This window comes from Aulonocara stuartgranti, assembly GCF_965226115.1.
Source record: "Aulonocara stuartgranti genome assembly, chromosome: 12".
NCBI classification, from domain to species: domain Eukaryota; kingdom Metazoa; phylum Chordata; class Actinopteri; order Cichliformes; family Cichlidae; genus Aulonocara; species Aulonocara stuartgranti.
In genome coordinates, this window is record NC_138948.1 from 26,426,608 (window position 1) to 26,443,837 (window position 17,230).

The following is a 17,230-nucleotide window of genomic DNA, read 5'->3' on the forward strand; positions in this document are numbered from 1 at the left end:
TAGTCACTCGCTCAAAAAAATAAAAAATCTTCAGCCATAAACTATTTAGTTGTTTTGACTCACTGGGGCAATGGCAGCTGCTGTCTCCACTGGATGATAACAGAGACTGGGAAACCAATCTCTGCCGGTTGATTACAATGTAAACAAAATGTGCTGCATAGTTCACCAAGTTCGTAGTTTAATGCAACCAAAGATTATGGTTACAAGGGAACACAGATCTGGAAAATAGATTGAAAGCTATTCACCCCCTGACATTAAATGAACTGCAAAGAAGATTCAGATGCTTACTATTACTGCATCAATCAGTTTGGTCATTTAAAGAAGTTCAGTTCCTTGAACTTAAAACAATGTTTTGGATTACTGACTACCTGACAGAGAGACTGCAGTGCCTGGGACTGGATGGACCTCTGTCTGATTAGGTGATGTGCAGCACTGGAGCATCACAGAGGACTGTGCGGTCTCCATTGAGTTGTACAGATTTTCAGTCCAACTTCAGGTCATAGCACCTATAGAAATGCTGATTATTCTGCACTGCTTTGACAGGAGAAGCACTACAGAGCTGTCTCGTCAGAGCAATCTGAATATGCTTTATTTTGAAAGTCTGATCCCTACACTAAACCCCAAAATAGATTCCTTTTGAAATTTATTATATTGGATCTGCTGGAGCTCTGATTTTCCTCCCTACTGTGATCTAATGCCCTCCTGATGATAGAACGCAATCCGGGACATTGAGCTGAAAACCCCAGTCAGGAGAGCCAGCATAAACTATTTGCCAATGTTAATGTTTGAAGATGAGAACTACAAACAAATTGCATCCAGCATCTGTTAAAACAGCAAGGATTCATAGTGAAAGAGTCTGGGTGCTGAAGTGGCCTGGCTGCATTCCAAACCTTCCACTAGCTGAAAACATTTGGCGCAACATGAAATCAAAAATACAACAATGAACACCCTGGACTGCTGAACTGCTCAAATCCCCTATCAAACATCAATGGTAAACCATTCCTCACCCAAAAGTCCATCAATGGGTCTCCTCACTTCCCAGATGGTTATGGGCTGTGGTTAAGAGAACAAAGGATGCTACGCAGTGGTTATAAGATGTTTTGGTGCCATCAAATTCAAAATAAAACTTTCCCCCCCTTAAAATGTTACAATGTCTTAATTGAAACATTCGATTATGTTCCATTATGAATAAATTGTGTCCCAACTTTTTTGGGGTTGTTAAGTAGACTAAAATATTAAAAGTCTATGCAACCCCATTACATAGTAATACATACTTTAAGTATAATTCCATACAGTTTTATTATATTTTTTTATTGAGACAAACACACAAATATGGCTTCCTGCTTAAACATAAGGATTGTTTTAAGTTAGTGTGGCAGCAGATACGAGAGCGTCAATATCCTGAATTGCTTTGGATGTCCTTTGAAGAGCTTCAGCAACATAGTTGTCATTTAATGGCTCACAAGTGACGTCTGCAGGTCTTTCCTCCTCATCTGCATGTGCTTTTCCACTTCTCAGCACGTGACTGTTCTCCAGCAGAACTGGGCAAAGGATGTTAAAGAGCACACAGAGAAACCCTCAATACAGACATCAATGTTCATGTCAGCATCCCGTTGTATCTTGATCTTAGCACTGAAGGATACAGGTGAATCGCTTTATCTTCTCAAGCTCTGCAGCAAAGAGCTCTGATCTAAAATGAACAGGAGGTCAAATGAACAGTACACACAAACTGTTAACACCTTTAATTTTATAACAAAATATCAACAGAGTGACCAGAAAAACACAACTTACAAACTGCCTGCTTCCTCTGTCACACTCATGCGTTGCTCAGCAGGCACAGAAATGGACACCATTTCTTCAAACGCTGCTGGTTTACAAAAATATCCATCCTGCAAACAGAAAGAGATTCAGTAACTGGCAGTGCACAAGCTTAAATGGTGTAAGTGTAGGTATCCACAGGTGTAACAGGAGGTACTACTACTTCGAGCTCTTGCAAGCAGCTGGGTAAGGCTGGACACTTCAGTGACTTCAAGGCCTGGTTGTAGCAAGCCAGGATCCTGTAAAACAGTTATGCGATGGGTGAAGACCGGAAAAAATTAAAAGTCCTTTAACTCACCAGACTGCGATGAAGAGGGGGCAGCTTACCTGCTTGCACGACTCACAATAGAGCAAACAGAGTAGGCCTGTCCAAGCACATCAGGTGGAAGGTTGTTTAAATGGTAGGTTACCTCTTTGACCTGTGGTAAAGATGGGCTAAATTTGTAAGATGTTTTTTAAATGTATTGGTTAATCTCTTATTATAAAATTTAAAGTTTACCCGCCCTGACTGGAGTTCAGTTTTGTGATGCGTAAAATAAGAGTTAAGGTTGCGGTTAGAGCGGATGACTGATCCATCCCCTGGGGAAACCTCAACAGCTGAGACAGATCCACTCAGTATCCTACACAGCAGACATGAAGGTAAACACACTATTCTGGTGTAGATTTATGGACCATCTCCCACACTCTATACTGTACAACAATGATTTTTTTATCATGAGTATGAAAATTGAAGATATCAGAGAACCTTTGGTGTTAGACTGAATCAACAGGAAGGATGCTTCTGCTCTGATTTATTGTTTTGCTTTCAGGCAACTGATGAGGCACAGAAGACTTGAAAAATGACAGCTATAAGTTGTCAGGACTATTTTTAATAAATAAATACATTCAAGCACTTTTCTGGTATTTTCAAAGTGAATCTTCAAGCCTTTAATAATAATAATAATAATAATAATAGATACTTTATTGATCCCCATGGGGAAATTACTTGTTTTTCTCTGCATTTGACCCATTCACTCTGTGAAGCAGTGGGCAGCCCACTAAGCAGGCGCCCGGGGAGCAGTGTGTAGGGACGGTACCTTGCTCAGGGGTACCTCAGGGTAGCCGTTAAGTGGATTCGAACCGCCGACCTTCCGATCATGGGGCGACCACTTTACCTACTGAGCTATCCCTGAAATAATAATAATAATAATAATAATAATAATAATGGATTGCATTTATATAGCGCTTTTTGGGGACCCTCAAAGCGCTGTACAATTCCACTATTCATTCACTCTCACATTCATACACTGGTGAAGGCAGCTACAGTTGTAGCCACAGCTGCCCTGGGGCAGACTGACAGAGGTGAGGCTGCCATATTGTGCCATCGGCCCCTCTGGCCAACACCAGTAGGCGGTAGGTGAAGTGTCTTGCCCAAAGACACAACGACCAAGACTGATAAGACGAACACCCAACTCTTGAGCCACGATCGCCCACAGCACCTTAAAGTTGTGAAATAAATAATAAATGTTCGTCACTCTCCTGGAAGAGATTGCAAAAACAAGATACCACTCAAAAAAAAGAAAAAAGAAAAACTAAAGAGAGCTCTTATCTTGGATTTTTTTGACCTGTTGCCCTCAAGTCGACATTTTGATTAACAAATTACCTCTCCTTCACTTCAGATTTGGTGCTAAATGCTTAAAAGCCTACTATACCAAACCTACTATAGTACAGAAGATGTTTTGGTATTATCTAGGTAACATCACATTAGGGCTGGGCCATATCGTACCGTTCACGGTAATACCGTGTGGCGGAGGCGTGGCCCCGGGCGCAGCTGCAGGGGAGGAGTGGAGCGGAAGGCTCAACAGGGCGGCACTGCGAGGCCGGTAAGAACAGCTGATGTTGTTTATGGACTGATGATGGTCTCCCTCCGCTGTGTTTATAGTGAGACGAGGAGGAGCGGCCAGAGGAGAGATCAGCTGGGCTCGTGAGCTGTCAGACTGTGTGACTGAGTCAGCTGTCAAAACAAGAACACTTGAATAAATGTGGAAGTTGGCTGTACCTACCTGTGTGTGCGTGTGTCTGTGCCTGGTGTATTCCACATACCGGTATAATGTTGGGCAACGATAAGAAAATGAAATATCGCGATAGAATATGGGTAAAACGCGCATGCGCAGTGCCTTTGTTTTCATACGCACATGGCAGAAAAAGCACGGCGGCAACGGAGAATAAGAAGGGCGAAAGCGGATCGTTGAATGAAACAGATGAACCAGAATTGGCTGCTGCAACTTCAGTGGTGTGGAACTGGTTAAGCTTTCATCCCTCAGATACACAATAAAGCACTATTTTTGGTAGAGCATGCTAGCGGGCCGTCGTTATTACCGTGTTTTTTTTGGAAAATACGGCACACTTGAAATCAATCCTTTGATTTTTCTAAAAATCAACAGTGTCCCTTATCATCCCGTGTGCCTTATGTATGAATTCTGGTTGTGTTTACTGACCTTGAAATGATTTTATGTGGTACACAGCGCTCGAAAATCTGTCAAATATTTCACTTTGCTAAGCTACAAACCTGCACCGCTTGATGGATTGTCGGAGCATTACCGCTACCGTAGGCAGGAGCCTCACGGGGTGATAAGTACTGTGCTTCAACATAATATTACGGTATTGAGTGTATAACCTCTTTTTAAGTTTTGTGGATATTACACATGGTTATGCTGAGGATATGTCAACCAATTTCCACTGGAAATGCCTTTTGGTTAAACTGTCAGCAAGGAATTTGCATTTCGACTGTTAAATTTATATATAACAACTGTGCTTTGCCTGCACCAGTGTGTGAGCGTGAATGAATAGTGGAATTGTAAAGCGCTTTGGGTGCCTAGAAAAGCGCTATATAAATACAATCCATTGTTAGTGTCAGTTATATCGTAATCGCAAATTTTCAAATGTATATCTTGATAAATATTTTTGATCATATCGCCCTGCTCTACATCACATGATATGAAAAGTGATGTCAAAGTGATCTATTTATACCACTGGAGCCTCACACACTCAGCTGTAGACCAGACGCTAGTTAGGTTTGCGAGGATTAGTGCTCAGGCCTCAGAGCAAAGATTCTGAGCTAACAACATAAATATTAGTGACATTAGAATGGCCCATAAGCTGTCAAACACAATAACAACAGAGTTTCTCTCTGGTTAATCCAGTCTAACATCAACCATCATTCAGAGCTTTTTTTTTTAACAGTGGCCTTAAGAGATCAAACACATTGCCACTTAAGAAAACACCAATGAAAATAAACATTCTACAAAAGTTAAGTTAGTTAGTTAAGTCTTCTTAACTTGCAGTGCGTTTGACCTTTCAGGGCCACCGTAATTTATGCCCTGAAGACCTGCACAGTTACCTGTAAGTGACTCCCTGACACCACACTACCTTTACCATCTCAGTCGGAAGGTCTGTGTGTTCTTCTTTGGCCAGGGGATCTTTAACCTTCCACCTTAAATACACAAGTACGGAAGCTTAAATCAGCCACTGAACAATATTGAAATGGTTTACAAAATGCTTGTTTTTAAATCTACAAACCTGTGCCGATGAGGCGTTGGACACGTGAGAGGCAGCGCCTGAGGAACACGGGACCTTCTGTCTTCACAGGATATGTCCAATTTGTTTATTGTCTTGTCTGATTGGTTCGAACTGCTAGCTCCTCTATCCGCTACATCTTTAGCTTTAGAGAAACGAGCTCCCCAGTGATGGCGAGCCACGGAAAGAGGGTAGGCCCATTTGGGAGCAACTGCACAGCATGAATGATGCTGGACCACTGTGGTGGACTGGTACACCTGTTCAGGCTGGAAAGAGAAGAAAAATCAATCATCCTATCAGACTTTAGATACATTGGCATTATTATTATTAGAAGGAAGTACTACCTTTTGGTGCCCATCGCTGATCATCTGAGGAGAACAAGACCTCGGTCTGGTCAGCATTGTCCTCATGTTTCTTCTTCCGTGCCGGACCACTTCGGTGTGATCACTGGTATTATCGGGTATTGGACTGCTCGCTTGCTCTTGTCTGCCGTAGCTATCATCTCTGCTCACTTGCTGCACACTGCGGTGCTGATTACGAGCAGAACTGAGGCTGCACATGAACTCCACTGTGAATTCTTCACCGGAGGATGACAGCACCAACACTGCATGTCCCTCCTCTGACCTGACGATGGTCTCGCCTCCAAGTCCGAATTCAGCCAGAGAGGCTGACACCTCTGGCCAATGTACAGCTGAATCAATGCTGAAAAAAGGCTGTATGAGGAAGTGCAGAACATACAAAGAGAGAGTAATTACACTGCCCATAGTCTAAGGGAGTAACACAGTGACTAGCAACCAGTTCTTTATACCTTTTTGTTCTCAGCAGAGATAAGTTCATGTGGCAGATATGGTTGACGGGCATACTTATTTCTAAATGCCAGTGCAGCCAACATCAGCTTCTGTAATAAAAACAAGTGACGTAATCACGTTGAAGAAAGTCAGATGAAGGCAACACGAGAGGCACAAAAGCAATACAGTTGTTTTTATAGAAAACCTCATACGTAGTGCCGATACCTTGTATGTGCTGATGGTGAACCTGGTCCTCTGTCGGACTTTCTCAGCGGGCTGCAGTGGATGTCGGCGGGAGTCTGAGGCTTTCACCAGCAGGAATTCAGAACCGCACGGCGACAGCTGTAACCGCGCTCCGTTCCTATACCGGATATCTACCGACTCATCCTCGTACATGATCATCAACACGGCACTCTCGTCGGTTTCCATCGTAAAAAGGAGCCCGTTGCTGCGACCGCGCCTATAATCAAAACATTATGACGTTGTTACGTCATCAGGTGGAGACGCTTACTATTGGCGCGCATATCGTGTGAGACCGGAAGTGTCTTTTCTAAAAGTAAATAAATAAACCCACATTATTATTATTATTATTATTATTATTATTATTATTATTATTATTATTATTATTATTATTATTATTATTATATAAAAAAACACATCTAAAATAAATTGACCAGAATTACCGAATTATGCATGACACTGATATTTATATTAAACCCGGTTATGTGGAAGTGGAACAACTGGGCCGCACTTTGAGCCAGAGATATCTAAAGGTGATTTTTTTTTTCTTTTTTTTTCAAAAACCATTTTAATGTGTGTGGTAATGGGGGGAAAACACCAGTACTCTTTTAATGTCAATATGAATGACATTTATTAATGTATTCTTAGATCATAAGATCCTTAGAGAACAAGTGGAGAGCCTGAATGCGACCAAAAATGAGCTGGGTGTGGATGACGACACACTGCAGCAATGGGTGGCCGATGTGTAGAAATGGGCTGAAGGTGAGTCTCAATATAATGCACTCATGTATAACAATAGGACCCACCATGGCCTCATTAAAGAACTTAAGGTAGAATTAAGATCTTTCTGACAGTGTCAACAAACAATGAAAAATAAGCCTTGTAAAAGCAGAATTTATGGTAGAGTTGTTGCGTTTCATCAAATTGGATAGAACCTGGGTTGAAATGATGTTGTACTAGTTGGTTTTATAAACCTGAACACCAACATACTTGTTATCTAATGATAATGCAGCACATGAAGGCTACAGATGTCTTATAATGAATATCATCAAGTCAGTGATTACAGAGTCCACTGTAGTTTGGTGACTGTTACTCATCCTGTATTCTGATTAATATTCCTCTCACTTAGAAAGTGATCAAACTGATGGCAGCCTTGGAGCGTTGCAGGCACGAATAGAGGAGCTTGTCGTCATCATCAGAGTGCGAACACAAAGTCTTTACAGACAAAATGGTACGTCCCAGTTTCTTTGAAATGGACCGTTTGATACTTAGTTTGTACAGCTACTTTGTAAACAGAATAAAATCAGCTCCAGGTTTGTTTGAGCTGGATGTGATTTGTTCTAGCAAACAAATTGATGAGTGTAGATTAAAATGTAACTATATACATTATGTGAAGGTGTGAATTTTTTATGATTATTTACAGATGGCAACAAGAGGCGACACAGAATTCGCAAGGTCATCTTAGTTGAGAAGAAACGCTTGGCGGCGGCTGCTGCTGATGACTACAACAAGCTCGCTGAACCAACAAAGCAAATCGTATCCAGTGATGCCCTCATGCAGACCGACATTTGGCCCTGGCAGAGCACAAGTGAACGTAAGCTCTTGATTTCTAAATATCCTTTTTAAACAAACTCCCAGTATCTGAGCAGTAGTTGAATGTTTTGTTCTTGAATCATAATATGCTACTATGTTTTCCCATCTGATATTGTTAAACCGTAGCTGCTGCTGACCTCCGGACAAAGAGAAAGGTCTTTGAGAAGGTGATGGCTGTGAGGCGCCTGAGAGAGGAGGAGATGATCCTTTGCAGGGAGATGCGGCATCACTGGAAAGTGTTGCGAATGTGATCTGTGGTGTTGGGGACAATCTCCTCAGACTGTAAGCACATCTTTTATTTATTAATTTTTTGATGAATCGATTGAAAATAAGAGCAGATGCTAAAGTCTTACTAGATCTTTTACCTATATCTAGATTGCTAGCTAACACTGCCTTCTCCCTTTAAAAAAAAAAGTTTAATGACAGGATCCTAATTCCTTGTGTTTATGAGGTGAGGGTTTTTTTGTTTGTTTGTTTGTTTGTTTTTTGCTTTACTCATATTTATTTGTTTTGTTCTTTTTACAGCCTCCTTTGTTGGCATGTCGGAGGATGCACAGAAGGGACTCTGTAGCCTGGTTTTAAAAAAAGAAAGAAAGAAGTGAACTGAAAGCTGAAATGCTCAAAGTAAAGGACGTGTACAAGAGAATCCTCAGCCACCAACCACTCCTGGAAATGGACTCAGAGGAGGAGGAAGACATTCCAGACGATGCCACTGAGAGTGATTTGAGCACTTCTGATGAAGACTGATTGTGTCATCATTGATGTTATGTTTGGTAAAATAAAAAGTTAATCACATCTCTGTTTAATGTGATTTTTCAACAGACATTTTACATTTTGAGAAGAAAAATGGAATTTCCTTGGTGCAGTTGTTTACCCTGAATCATTCTTTCCCATCTAATTTAATGACTAGTGTACATGTTCAGATATGATAACACAATTTAATTTATGGGATGCTTTCTGGGCTGCTCAAATTATCACAAAATTTAAAAGCACCAGGCAGCACACTCACAAGTGCATTTTTTTGTTCAGTGTTTTGTCGAAGAAATCAACAAGTACAATTGAGATGTTTGCTGTAGTGGTGTTTGTTAAGAAGCATGCCAGCACACTGGTGAACTGACTGTCCCAGAATGCACCCGAGCCAGTGACTCGCCCCAGAGCAAATGAAATTGCTTATCTAGAAAGACAACCGTCATCAAAGAAGTAAAAGAGTAGGAAACGAATGGTAAGGGAAGGTACTGTGGGGTAGGAAAGAAAGGCCAGAGCTGTGCAAAATGACCTCCAGCAGGCCACAAATGTGCACGTCTGCTCAAACGGTCAGAAACTGACTCCATGAGGGTGTTATGAGGGCCCGACGTCCACAGGTGGGGGTTGTGCTTACAGCCCAACACTATGCCGGATGTTTGGCATTTGCCAGAGAACACAAAGATTGGCAACTTTGCTCCTCATGGATGAAGGCAGGTTCACACTGAGCACTTGTGACAGAGTCTGGAGACGCCGTGGAGAACCTTCTGCTGCCTGCAACATCCTCCAGCATGAGTTTGGCAGTGGGTCAGTTTTGGTGTGGGGTGGCATTTCTTTGGGGAGCTGCACAGCCCTCCATGTGTTCGGCAGAGGTAGCCTGACTGCCATTAGGTACTGAGATGAGATCCTCAGACCCCTTGTGAGACCATATGCTGGTGCGGTTGGCCCCGGTTTCCTCCTAATGCACGACAATCCTAGACCTCATGTGGCTGGAGTGTGTCAGCAGTTCCTGCAAGACGAAGGCATTGATGCTGTGGACTGGCCCGCCCATTCCCCAGACCTGAATCCAATTGAGGACATCTGGGACATCATGTCTCGCTCCATCCACCAACTGCACCACAAAATGTCCAGGAGTGGGCAGATGCTTTAGTCCTGGAGTCTGGGAGGAGATCCATCAGGAGAGCATCTGCCACTTCATCAGGAGCATGCCCAGGTGTTGTAGGGAGATCATACAGGCATATGGAGGCCACACAGACTAGTGAGCCCCATTTTGACATGTTTTAAGGACACTACATAAAACCAGATTAATGATTCTGTATTGCACTGATCAAGGAACCAACCCAATAGGAGCTAAAGGAATCCTCTTGACATTACTTCACTCAGTAAGTTTATGTTATGTTTAATGTGCATTTTCTTCATCAGTTTAGAACATAACATGTTAGCGCTCCCTGGTCCTTTTTGGAGACAGATCCTGAGACAGCAGGCAACTATGGAGAACTCGTGTCAGCTGTGGTAATTAAGGAATACTTTGATTTAATATTGAATTCATGACAACTATCCTCAGGCACATATTCCTGGATATATATAATGACATAAGTAAACTCCCATTTTAGAAACATTGCCTTCTTTGATCTGACTTATTGCCTCAGACTTTGGCCCCGTGTCCCCAAAACGACAGAAAATCCATGACACAGAGTAAGAGGCCTTTATCATGTTATAAGTGAGAGAGTTTGGTGTAACAGTGGTTGAACATGGCAAATCAATCCACAACATTTTGCCAGATAGCTTCATCCCAAAAAAGATAAACATTCTTCAAAAACAAAAGTTTGTGAATATTTCCAGTATTGCCAGGTCTAAACCAACCTGTTAAACTTATCAAATTATTGTCATAGATACGAACCTATTGATTGAAACAGAATCATTGAATCATCATCCAAGATCACTGTTACTGTTCAGATTATTTTATCTCTTATTTTCCTCTAGAATGTTTTGAAAATCAGCATTTGATCACCAGACTTTTTAAAAGTTTATTTTGATCCTATTGTTTACGTGTGTAATTGCATTTGTATTGAAATTATGACAGGAAAACCCTCAATCAAATTGTATCTTTGATATCTAATAATAATATTAACAATAATGTTACATATGTAATATGTACACAATAATAATGTGCAAACAAACAAGAAAAATAACAAAAAATGTCAATTTTTTTCTAATACCCTGTGTATATATATATATATATAAAAACCACATATGACCACAACTCCAAATGTGCAATTGTCACTGCATCTAAACATGACATATTACAAAAAGGTAGAAACATAATATGCAATATGTTCTGAAGCTGGTACTGGTGCAGTTAACTTTGCTTTAGGCTCCCATACACAGTAGGTGTTACTTACTATACGTGCAGTGCAGTATTACTTTAACTTGTAATATGTTATAATAAGCAAGTCACTTCTATATTTATGAGGATGTAGACAATAATGTTGGCTGATATGTAAAACTATGAGATATCGAGTGCAGGGAAGATATTGATCGATCAGATTCATGAATGTGTTAGGTACTTAAGCCACAATTAGAGAGTGAAACAGAGACTGACACTGGTTGAAATGTATAGTAAATATTTTATTTTGAACTTTTATGCTGAACTACAAACTGTGAACTGTGCGATCTCTGCGACCTGTGGTGCCTGGTTTACTGTGTGTAAAACTGCGCAGGTTCCCATGTGTCATCCCACACTTTGCCACTGTCAGGAGAAAAACATAACAAAAAACAACGACAAGCACACACAAAATAGGATAATTTAGGTTGTGACATATGACAATTTTTTAGGATGAAATATCTTCTATATTCATGTCATGCTTTATACACCTTCATTGTAATATAAATCAAGTCAGAGAGTAATAATATATGTAGTAGATGTCAAGCAGGACCACAGCAGCAGCCACGATCCATCGGAACCTGCTGGATGAGAGAGCACAGAAACTCCAGGGAAGAAGTCTAGTTAGTAACATGCATGAACTGCATTACTGAGACATGTATGTTTACAGATGGTGAGGGAGAGGGGGAGAGTTTTCAGTAAAAGGAGACGTGACTGCATCTTCAACCAATACTGAGCCTGCATAACCCTGAAAGAGACAGACAGAGAGGGGGGGGGACACTAACCCCCAGCAGTCTGGTCCTATTACAGCATAACTAAGGGCTGAGCTGAACCAGCCCTAACTATAAGCTCTATAAAGAAGTAAAGTCTTATGCCTACTCTTAAAAGTGTTGACCATGTCCACCTCCAAAACTCATAATGGACTTTGGAGGTGGACAGCTATCAAGCTCCTCACAGAAGAGGAGCTCGATAGCTAAAAGCTCCCAATTTACTTTAGTCCAAATACATGAATTCAAATTGAGGTGATAACTATTTATCAACAATATGAATGTCTGTTCCCGTCCAACAAAGTTGTTACTACATACCATGTTGAGCAGGGTTTCCACTTGACTTTAACTTCTTCTTTTTCCTAAAAAACATGATAAACAAACAATTAATTAAGAAAGACATGCAAGTTGCATACAAAAAGGAGCTTATAAACATTTGTGTACTATTGAATGGCTCAATATATTATACAATTAGTTTACAAAAACATAAGAACCACTACAATGCTTGTACTGCCAGCATCGAGTGCATGTCAGCAAAGCAACACTGCTTACATTGTGGCTCACAAGCAAAACTAACTGAAGCAGATGTTACTGAATGGGAAGGAGCACCTCCACATCAATCACTCCTTCTGAGCATGATGTCAGGAGGACTTTAAAGAACGTAAACATCAGGAAGGCAGCACGACCAGGTCGTATCAGGTGGTATGTTCTTATTTAATGTCCTATTTGGAGCGAAATACAGACTCAGTGGCTGAATTAGTGTAGATTCATCAAATACAAAAGCTTATAGATAGTCAGTCAGGCACAGTTCAAATCCGGGAAGTCCAAAGACGCAAACAAATCTGCACAACAGCAGGCTAAATTACTTACATTTACAACTCTCCTGTCTACTATCTCTTCATATATTCATATGTTTCGTACATTTACAGTACCATAACATCTAACCTTTCCTTGTCCTTTTGTTTTGTTTGGGACATCCGAGGTGTACACCGTAGAAATTGAGGGAGATGCAGGATGTGGAGATGGAGAGGAGGATGCAGGAGGAAGCAGAGATGGAGAGGACAGAGAGGAAGATGCAGGAGGAAGCAGAGATGAAGAGGAGGATGCAGGAGGAAGCAGAGATGGAGAGGAAGATGCAGGAGGAAGCAGAGATGGAGAGGAGGATGCAGGAGGAAGCAGAGACGGAGAGGAGGATGCAGGAGGAAGCAGAGACGGAGAGGAGGATGCAGGAGAAAGCAGAGATGGAGAGGAGGATGCAGGAGAAAGCAGAGATGGAGAGGAGGATGCAGGAGGAAGCAGAGATGGAGAGGAGGATGCAGGAGAAAGCAGAGATGAAGAGGAGGATGCAGGAGGAAGCAGAGATGAAGAGGAGGATGCAGGAGAAAGCAGAGATGAAGAGAAGGATGCAGGAGGAAGCAGAGACGAAGAGGAGGATGCAGGAGAAAGCAGAGATGAAGAGGAGGATGCAGGAGGCTGAGAGAGGGAAGAGGAGGATGCAGGAGAAAGCAGAGACGGAGAGGAGGATGCAGGAGGAAGCAGAGATGAAGAGGAGGATGCAGGAGAAAGCAGAGATGAAGAGGAGGATGCAGGAGGAAGCAGAGATGAAGAGGAGGATGCAGGAGGAAGCAGAGATGAAGAGGAGGATGCAGGAGGAAGCAGAGATGGAGAGGACAGAGAGGAAGATGCAGGAGGAAGCAGAGATGGAGAGGAAGATGCAGGAGGAAGCAGAGATGGAGAGGAGGATGCAGGAGGAAGCAGAGACGGAGAGGAGGAAGCAGAGACGAAGAGAAGGATGCAGGAGGAAGCAGAGACGGAGAGGAGGATGCAGGAGGAAGCAGAGATGAAGAGGAGGATGCAGGAGGCTGAGAGAGGGAAGAGGAGGATGCAGGAGAAAGCAGAGACGGAGAGGAGGATGCAGGAGGAAGCAGAGATGAAGAGGAGGATGCAGGAGAAAGCAGAGATGAAGAGGAGGATGCAGGAGGAAGCAGAGATGAAGAGGAGGATGCAGGAGGAAGCAGAGATGAAGAGGAGGATGCAGGAGGAAGCAGAGATGGAGAGGAGGATACAGGAGAAAGCAGAGATGAAGAGGAGGATGCAGGAGGAAGCAGAGACGGAGAGGAGGATGCAGGAGGCTGACAGAGGGAAGATGTTGGTACAGGCTCTAAATGAAGAATAAATTCCTCATTTAGAGCCTCTGGGTCTGGGACTGGTCCAGCATCGACACTGTCAGCAGAGGATGATCCAGCTGCTGGTGTAGAACTTTTAGCAGGAGGTGAAGCTTGTAATTCTGCAAAATTTTAAATATTAAATATTCATTAAAATGGGTTGAAAAAATGTACAGTACACATAAACACATAAGTAGTGATTTGCATGTTTTCAGTTAAGTTTTTACTAAAGTTACAACTTGTGAATATTGGCATCAAATATGTCATCTCACACACTCACTGACTCAAATCATTCAGTACAAGTGCCCTCTAGGGTAGTGTGACATCTGTAGTGCTTTTCTACATTGTACATTAATAAATTAATGAGTGTGACTATAAATCCAGATAGCTAATGACTTTTTTCCTCTGATGACACTACTTTCCTGACTTTGTAGTGCATAACATTTGACACTTCAAGCTAGTACTGTGACTTAGGAGTTTTGTACAATGGTGATGCTAACTACCTCAGGGAGGTAATCAGGTAACCTCTTAAGAAGTATATAAGTTATTTAAGAATCTTGGTGTTCATATTGGTAACATTATAACATTTGTTATACTAGAAAGTCTCGAAGAGAATTATCAGGTCTGGTTTTCGTGAAGATTTTTAAAATTACATTTGTATATACATGAGTGTGAAAGACCATACTATACACACACACACATACAAAATTGTTCAGGTGGGTAACACCAGAGGTTCAGTATGGCTAGCTTTGGTGATGTGAACGCCACATGGGGAGGTAATAAGGCATATATAACACTATTTTATGTTAGCAACAGGACATGTAGGGCAGCTGTCACCTCACAGCAAGAAGGTTACTGGTCTGAACCTTGGCTGAATAATAGAATAGAATAGAACAGAACAGAATAGAGTAGAGTAGAATAGAATAGAATAGCTGGTGACTGTTAACTATCCTCATCCTCACCATCTTGTTTGTCTCTGTGTACCCCGTGGTGATCTGCCTTCTTATCTAGGGTGTACCATGAGTATCACCCAAAGACAGCTAGGATAGGCTACCTGATAAGGACACCTGGTTACAGATAATGGACAAAGCATAGTGTGATGATGTTATTCTGATGTGAATAACGTTTTTATTTATGCTCTTTTATAAATTAATATTTTATGTGTATATACATGTCTTGTTAGTTTCTTACTTCATGATATACAAGAAAACATTGACAACTGTGATCAATAAAGAATTGTCTAGCAGACCAACCACTTATTAGATCAGAACTTTTAAACTTACTGACAACTGGGCTGAATTAACCATCCTGCTCGCATTTCTGTTGTTTTTAACAGAGGCAGCCCAGTTACTGTTTTTAAACTGTTCTTGTTTTTTTTCAATCACTCCTTTACGTTCAGGCTGCCCAGGCATCCACTGCATGTCTTCCTGTTGCAGGTGTTTGGAGCCTGACAGGAAGGGCATGGTTTGGTTTTTGGCTTTGTCATTTCTGCAAATGAAAATGGAACATGTAGGGATCATTTCAGGTCTGTTTTGGTTAAATGATTACAAAAATAATTTATGACCAAAGAAATAACTTATATTACGAGGCAGTATTACACCATATTTAGAAAAAAAAATCAATTACGAGATTAAAGTCATTAATATTGAGTTAATTACGTCAATAGGGTTAAAAAAACTGAATTGATTACAGAAAAGATACATTGCTAAAATAGAGCAGTACTAACATTAGCTGGGTGGCCAAGCAAGTGTCTTACATGAGAATACATCACCAAAAATAAAATTAAATAAACTTTTGCAGAAGTAGTTCTCTTGGTACACAGACTGCTCTGTGAAAACATTTCAAGTTTAATATCAGTTTAACATGCAAATTACCCACAGTTTATCACAACTTACTTAGCTAGGATCTGCCTCGTGTCGAGTCGAAAAATTCGCTGCAGGACCGTGAGTTGAAAGATACATTTACTACGACTCCCAAGATGCATTGCAGTAAGAACCATCCAATCGCCTTGCTTAAGATCTGTTGACATGTCGCTAAAGGCGCGCTGTAGATAAATATTGCAATTTGTAAAAAAAATAAATAAAAAAAATAACATTTGCAATTTGTAATTACATAATTAAACACTGGGCCAGTTTATTTTCGTATTATCGCTGGTTATTATTTTAGAGTAAATAAAGGAATAACGGGTAGCACCAAGCTGTTGTTATCTTCATTTCCATAGCAACGGCGGTTGAGGATTATGGGTAGTGTGCAGTTACGGGATTAGTGACAGTGCGCCGTCTGCATTAATTGGTCTGATTGGTTGGAGCCGAGCGCATCCAAAACTATGGAGCCCCGCAGGGGACATGGGAGAAAAAAAAATTAAGACGGACTTTTGCGAGATCTCGCAAAAGCTCCGTATAAATAGAATTACAAGAGCATATGTATATTAAAAAAAATAACAGTCATTATTGAAGTATCTGTTTATGGTTCAAAGAGTGGCAACCTGAGAAGAATTAGAAGGGGCACACTTGTGGAATGATGATGAATTAAAACTTAAATTAATATTTGTTTGTCTGTTTCAGAGCAAAGATAGGATTATCACTGTCTGCGAATCAGTCTATCTTATCTTCTAAAATTATTATCTTCATTTGTGTTTGTTTTGGCGAAATTTGATTATAAAGTGCCTACATATTTTTGTTCATTTTTGTGGACAATTTCTGCAAGTTAATCCTGATGCTTTTCTCATCCTGGCTGGGGATTTCAATCATGCAGACTTAAAGTGCGTGTTTCCAAAAATACAACAACACATAGACTTTCCAACAAGGGGAAATAACACACTGGACTTTGTTTACACCACCCAGAGAGGAGCTTACAAAGCTTTTCCCCTCCCCCACCTCGGCGCCTCAGACCACATCACTGTCATGCTAATGCCTGTTTACAGACCGCTCGTTAAAGCCACCAAACCGGTTCGTAAGCAGATACAAGTGTGGCCAGAAGGGTCTTCAGAGGCTTTACAGGACTGCTTTAACACCACAGACTGGAACATGTTTAAGCAGGCTGCCACCTACAACAACACCACTGACCTCCAGGAGTACGCAGAGACTGTTACAGCCTACATCAACAAGTGCATTGAGGATGTAACAGTCACGAAAACCATAACTGTCCGGGCCAATCAAAAACCATGGATGACAGGAGAGG

General features: G+C 41.3%; 2 protein-coding genes and 2 long non-coding RNA genes across 8 annotated transcripts; 2 read left to right on the forward strand and 2 right to left on the reverse strand.

The window, feature by feature from the left end:
* Positions 1–1,292: 1,292 nt before the first annotated feature.
* On the reverse strand, positions 1,293–6,663 carry cUnh5orf34 (chromosome Un C5orf34 homolog). 2 transcript variants are annotated; one of them, XM_082554169.1, is made up of 11 exons: positions 6,387–6,663; positions 6,182–6,271; positions 5,718–6,086; positions 5,377–5,639; positions 5,198–5,290; positions 2,318–2,438; positions 2,146–2,237; positions 1,982–2,057; positions 1,792–1,889; positions 1,644–1,690; positions 1,293–1,541 (listed from the first exon to the last, which is right to left on the reverse strand). In XM_082554169.1, exons 1-11 carry the CDS (start codon positions 6,588–6,590, stop codon positions 1,363–1,365), a joined length of 1,632 nt encoding a protein of 543 aa, XP_082410295.1. In that variant the 5' UTR covers positions 6,591–6,663; the 3' UTR covers positions 1,293–1,362. The 2 variants fall into 2 exon arrangements, with proteins under 2 accessions (XP_082410295.1, XP_082410294.1); XM_082554168.1 differs by having other exon boundaries at positions 1,979–2,057.
* A 400-nt stretch (positions 6,664–7,063) lies between these two features.
* LOC309719818 lies at positions 7,064–8,789 on the forward strand. Its single transcript, XR_014280328.1, has 5 exons — positions 7,064–7,163; positions 7,531–7,632; positions 7,825–7,995; positions 8,121–8,276; positions 8,520–8,789. It is a non-coding gene; the product is annotated as an uncharacterized lncRNA (long non-coding RNA).
* Positions 8,790–9,433: 644 nt separating this feature from the next.
* LOC309719472 (uncharacterized protein) lies at positions 9,434–13,835 on the forward strand. Of its 3 annotated transcripts, none has more exons than XM_082555626.1 (3): positions 9,434–9,948; positions 10,068–10,127; positions 12,868–13,835. In XM_082555626.1, exon 3 carries the CDS (start codon positions 12,893–12,895, stop codon positions 13,727–13,729), a length of 837 nt encoding a protein of 278 aa, XP_082411752.1. In that variant the 5' UTR covers positions 9,434–9,948; positions 10,068–10,127; positions 12,868–12,892; the 3' UTR covers positions 13,730–13,835. The 3 variants fall into 3 exon arrangements, with proteins under 3 accessions (XP_082411752.1, XP_082411753.1, XP_082411751.1); XM_082555627.1 differs by having other exon boundaries at positions 10,068–10,117; positions 12,853–13,835; XM_082555625.1 differs by having other exon boundaries at positions 10,068–10,117.
* LOC309719473 lies at positions 11,343–16,287 on the reverse strand. Of its 2 annotated transcripts, XR_014280252.1 has the most exons (4): positions 15,946–16,287; positions 15,334–15,538; positions 15,013–15,117; positions 11,343–12,247 (listed from the first exon to the last, which is right to left on the reverse strand). It is a non-coding gene; the product is annotated as an uncharacterized lncRNA (long non-coding RNA). The 2 variants fall into 2 exon arrangements; XR_014280251.1 differs by lacking the exon at positions 15,013–15,117.
* Positions 16,288–17,230: the final 943 nt, after the last annotated feature.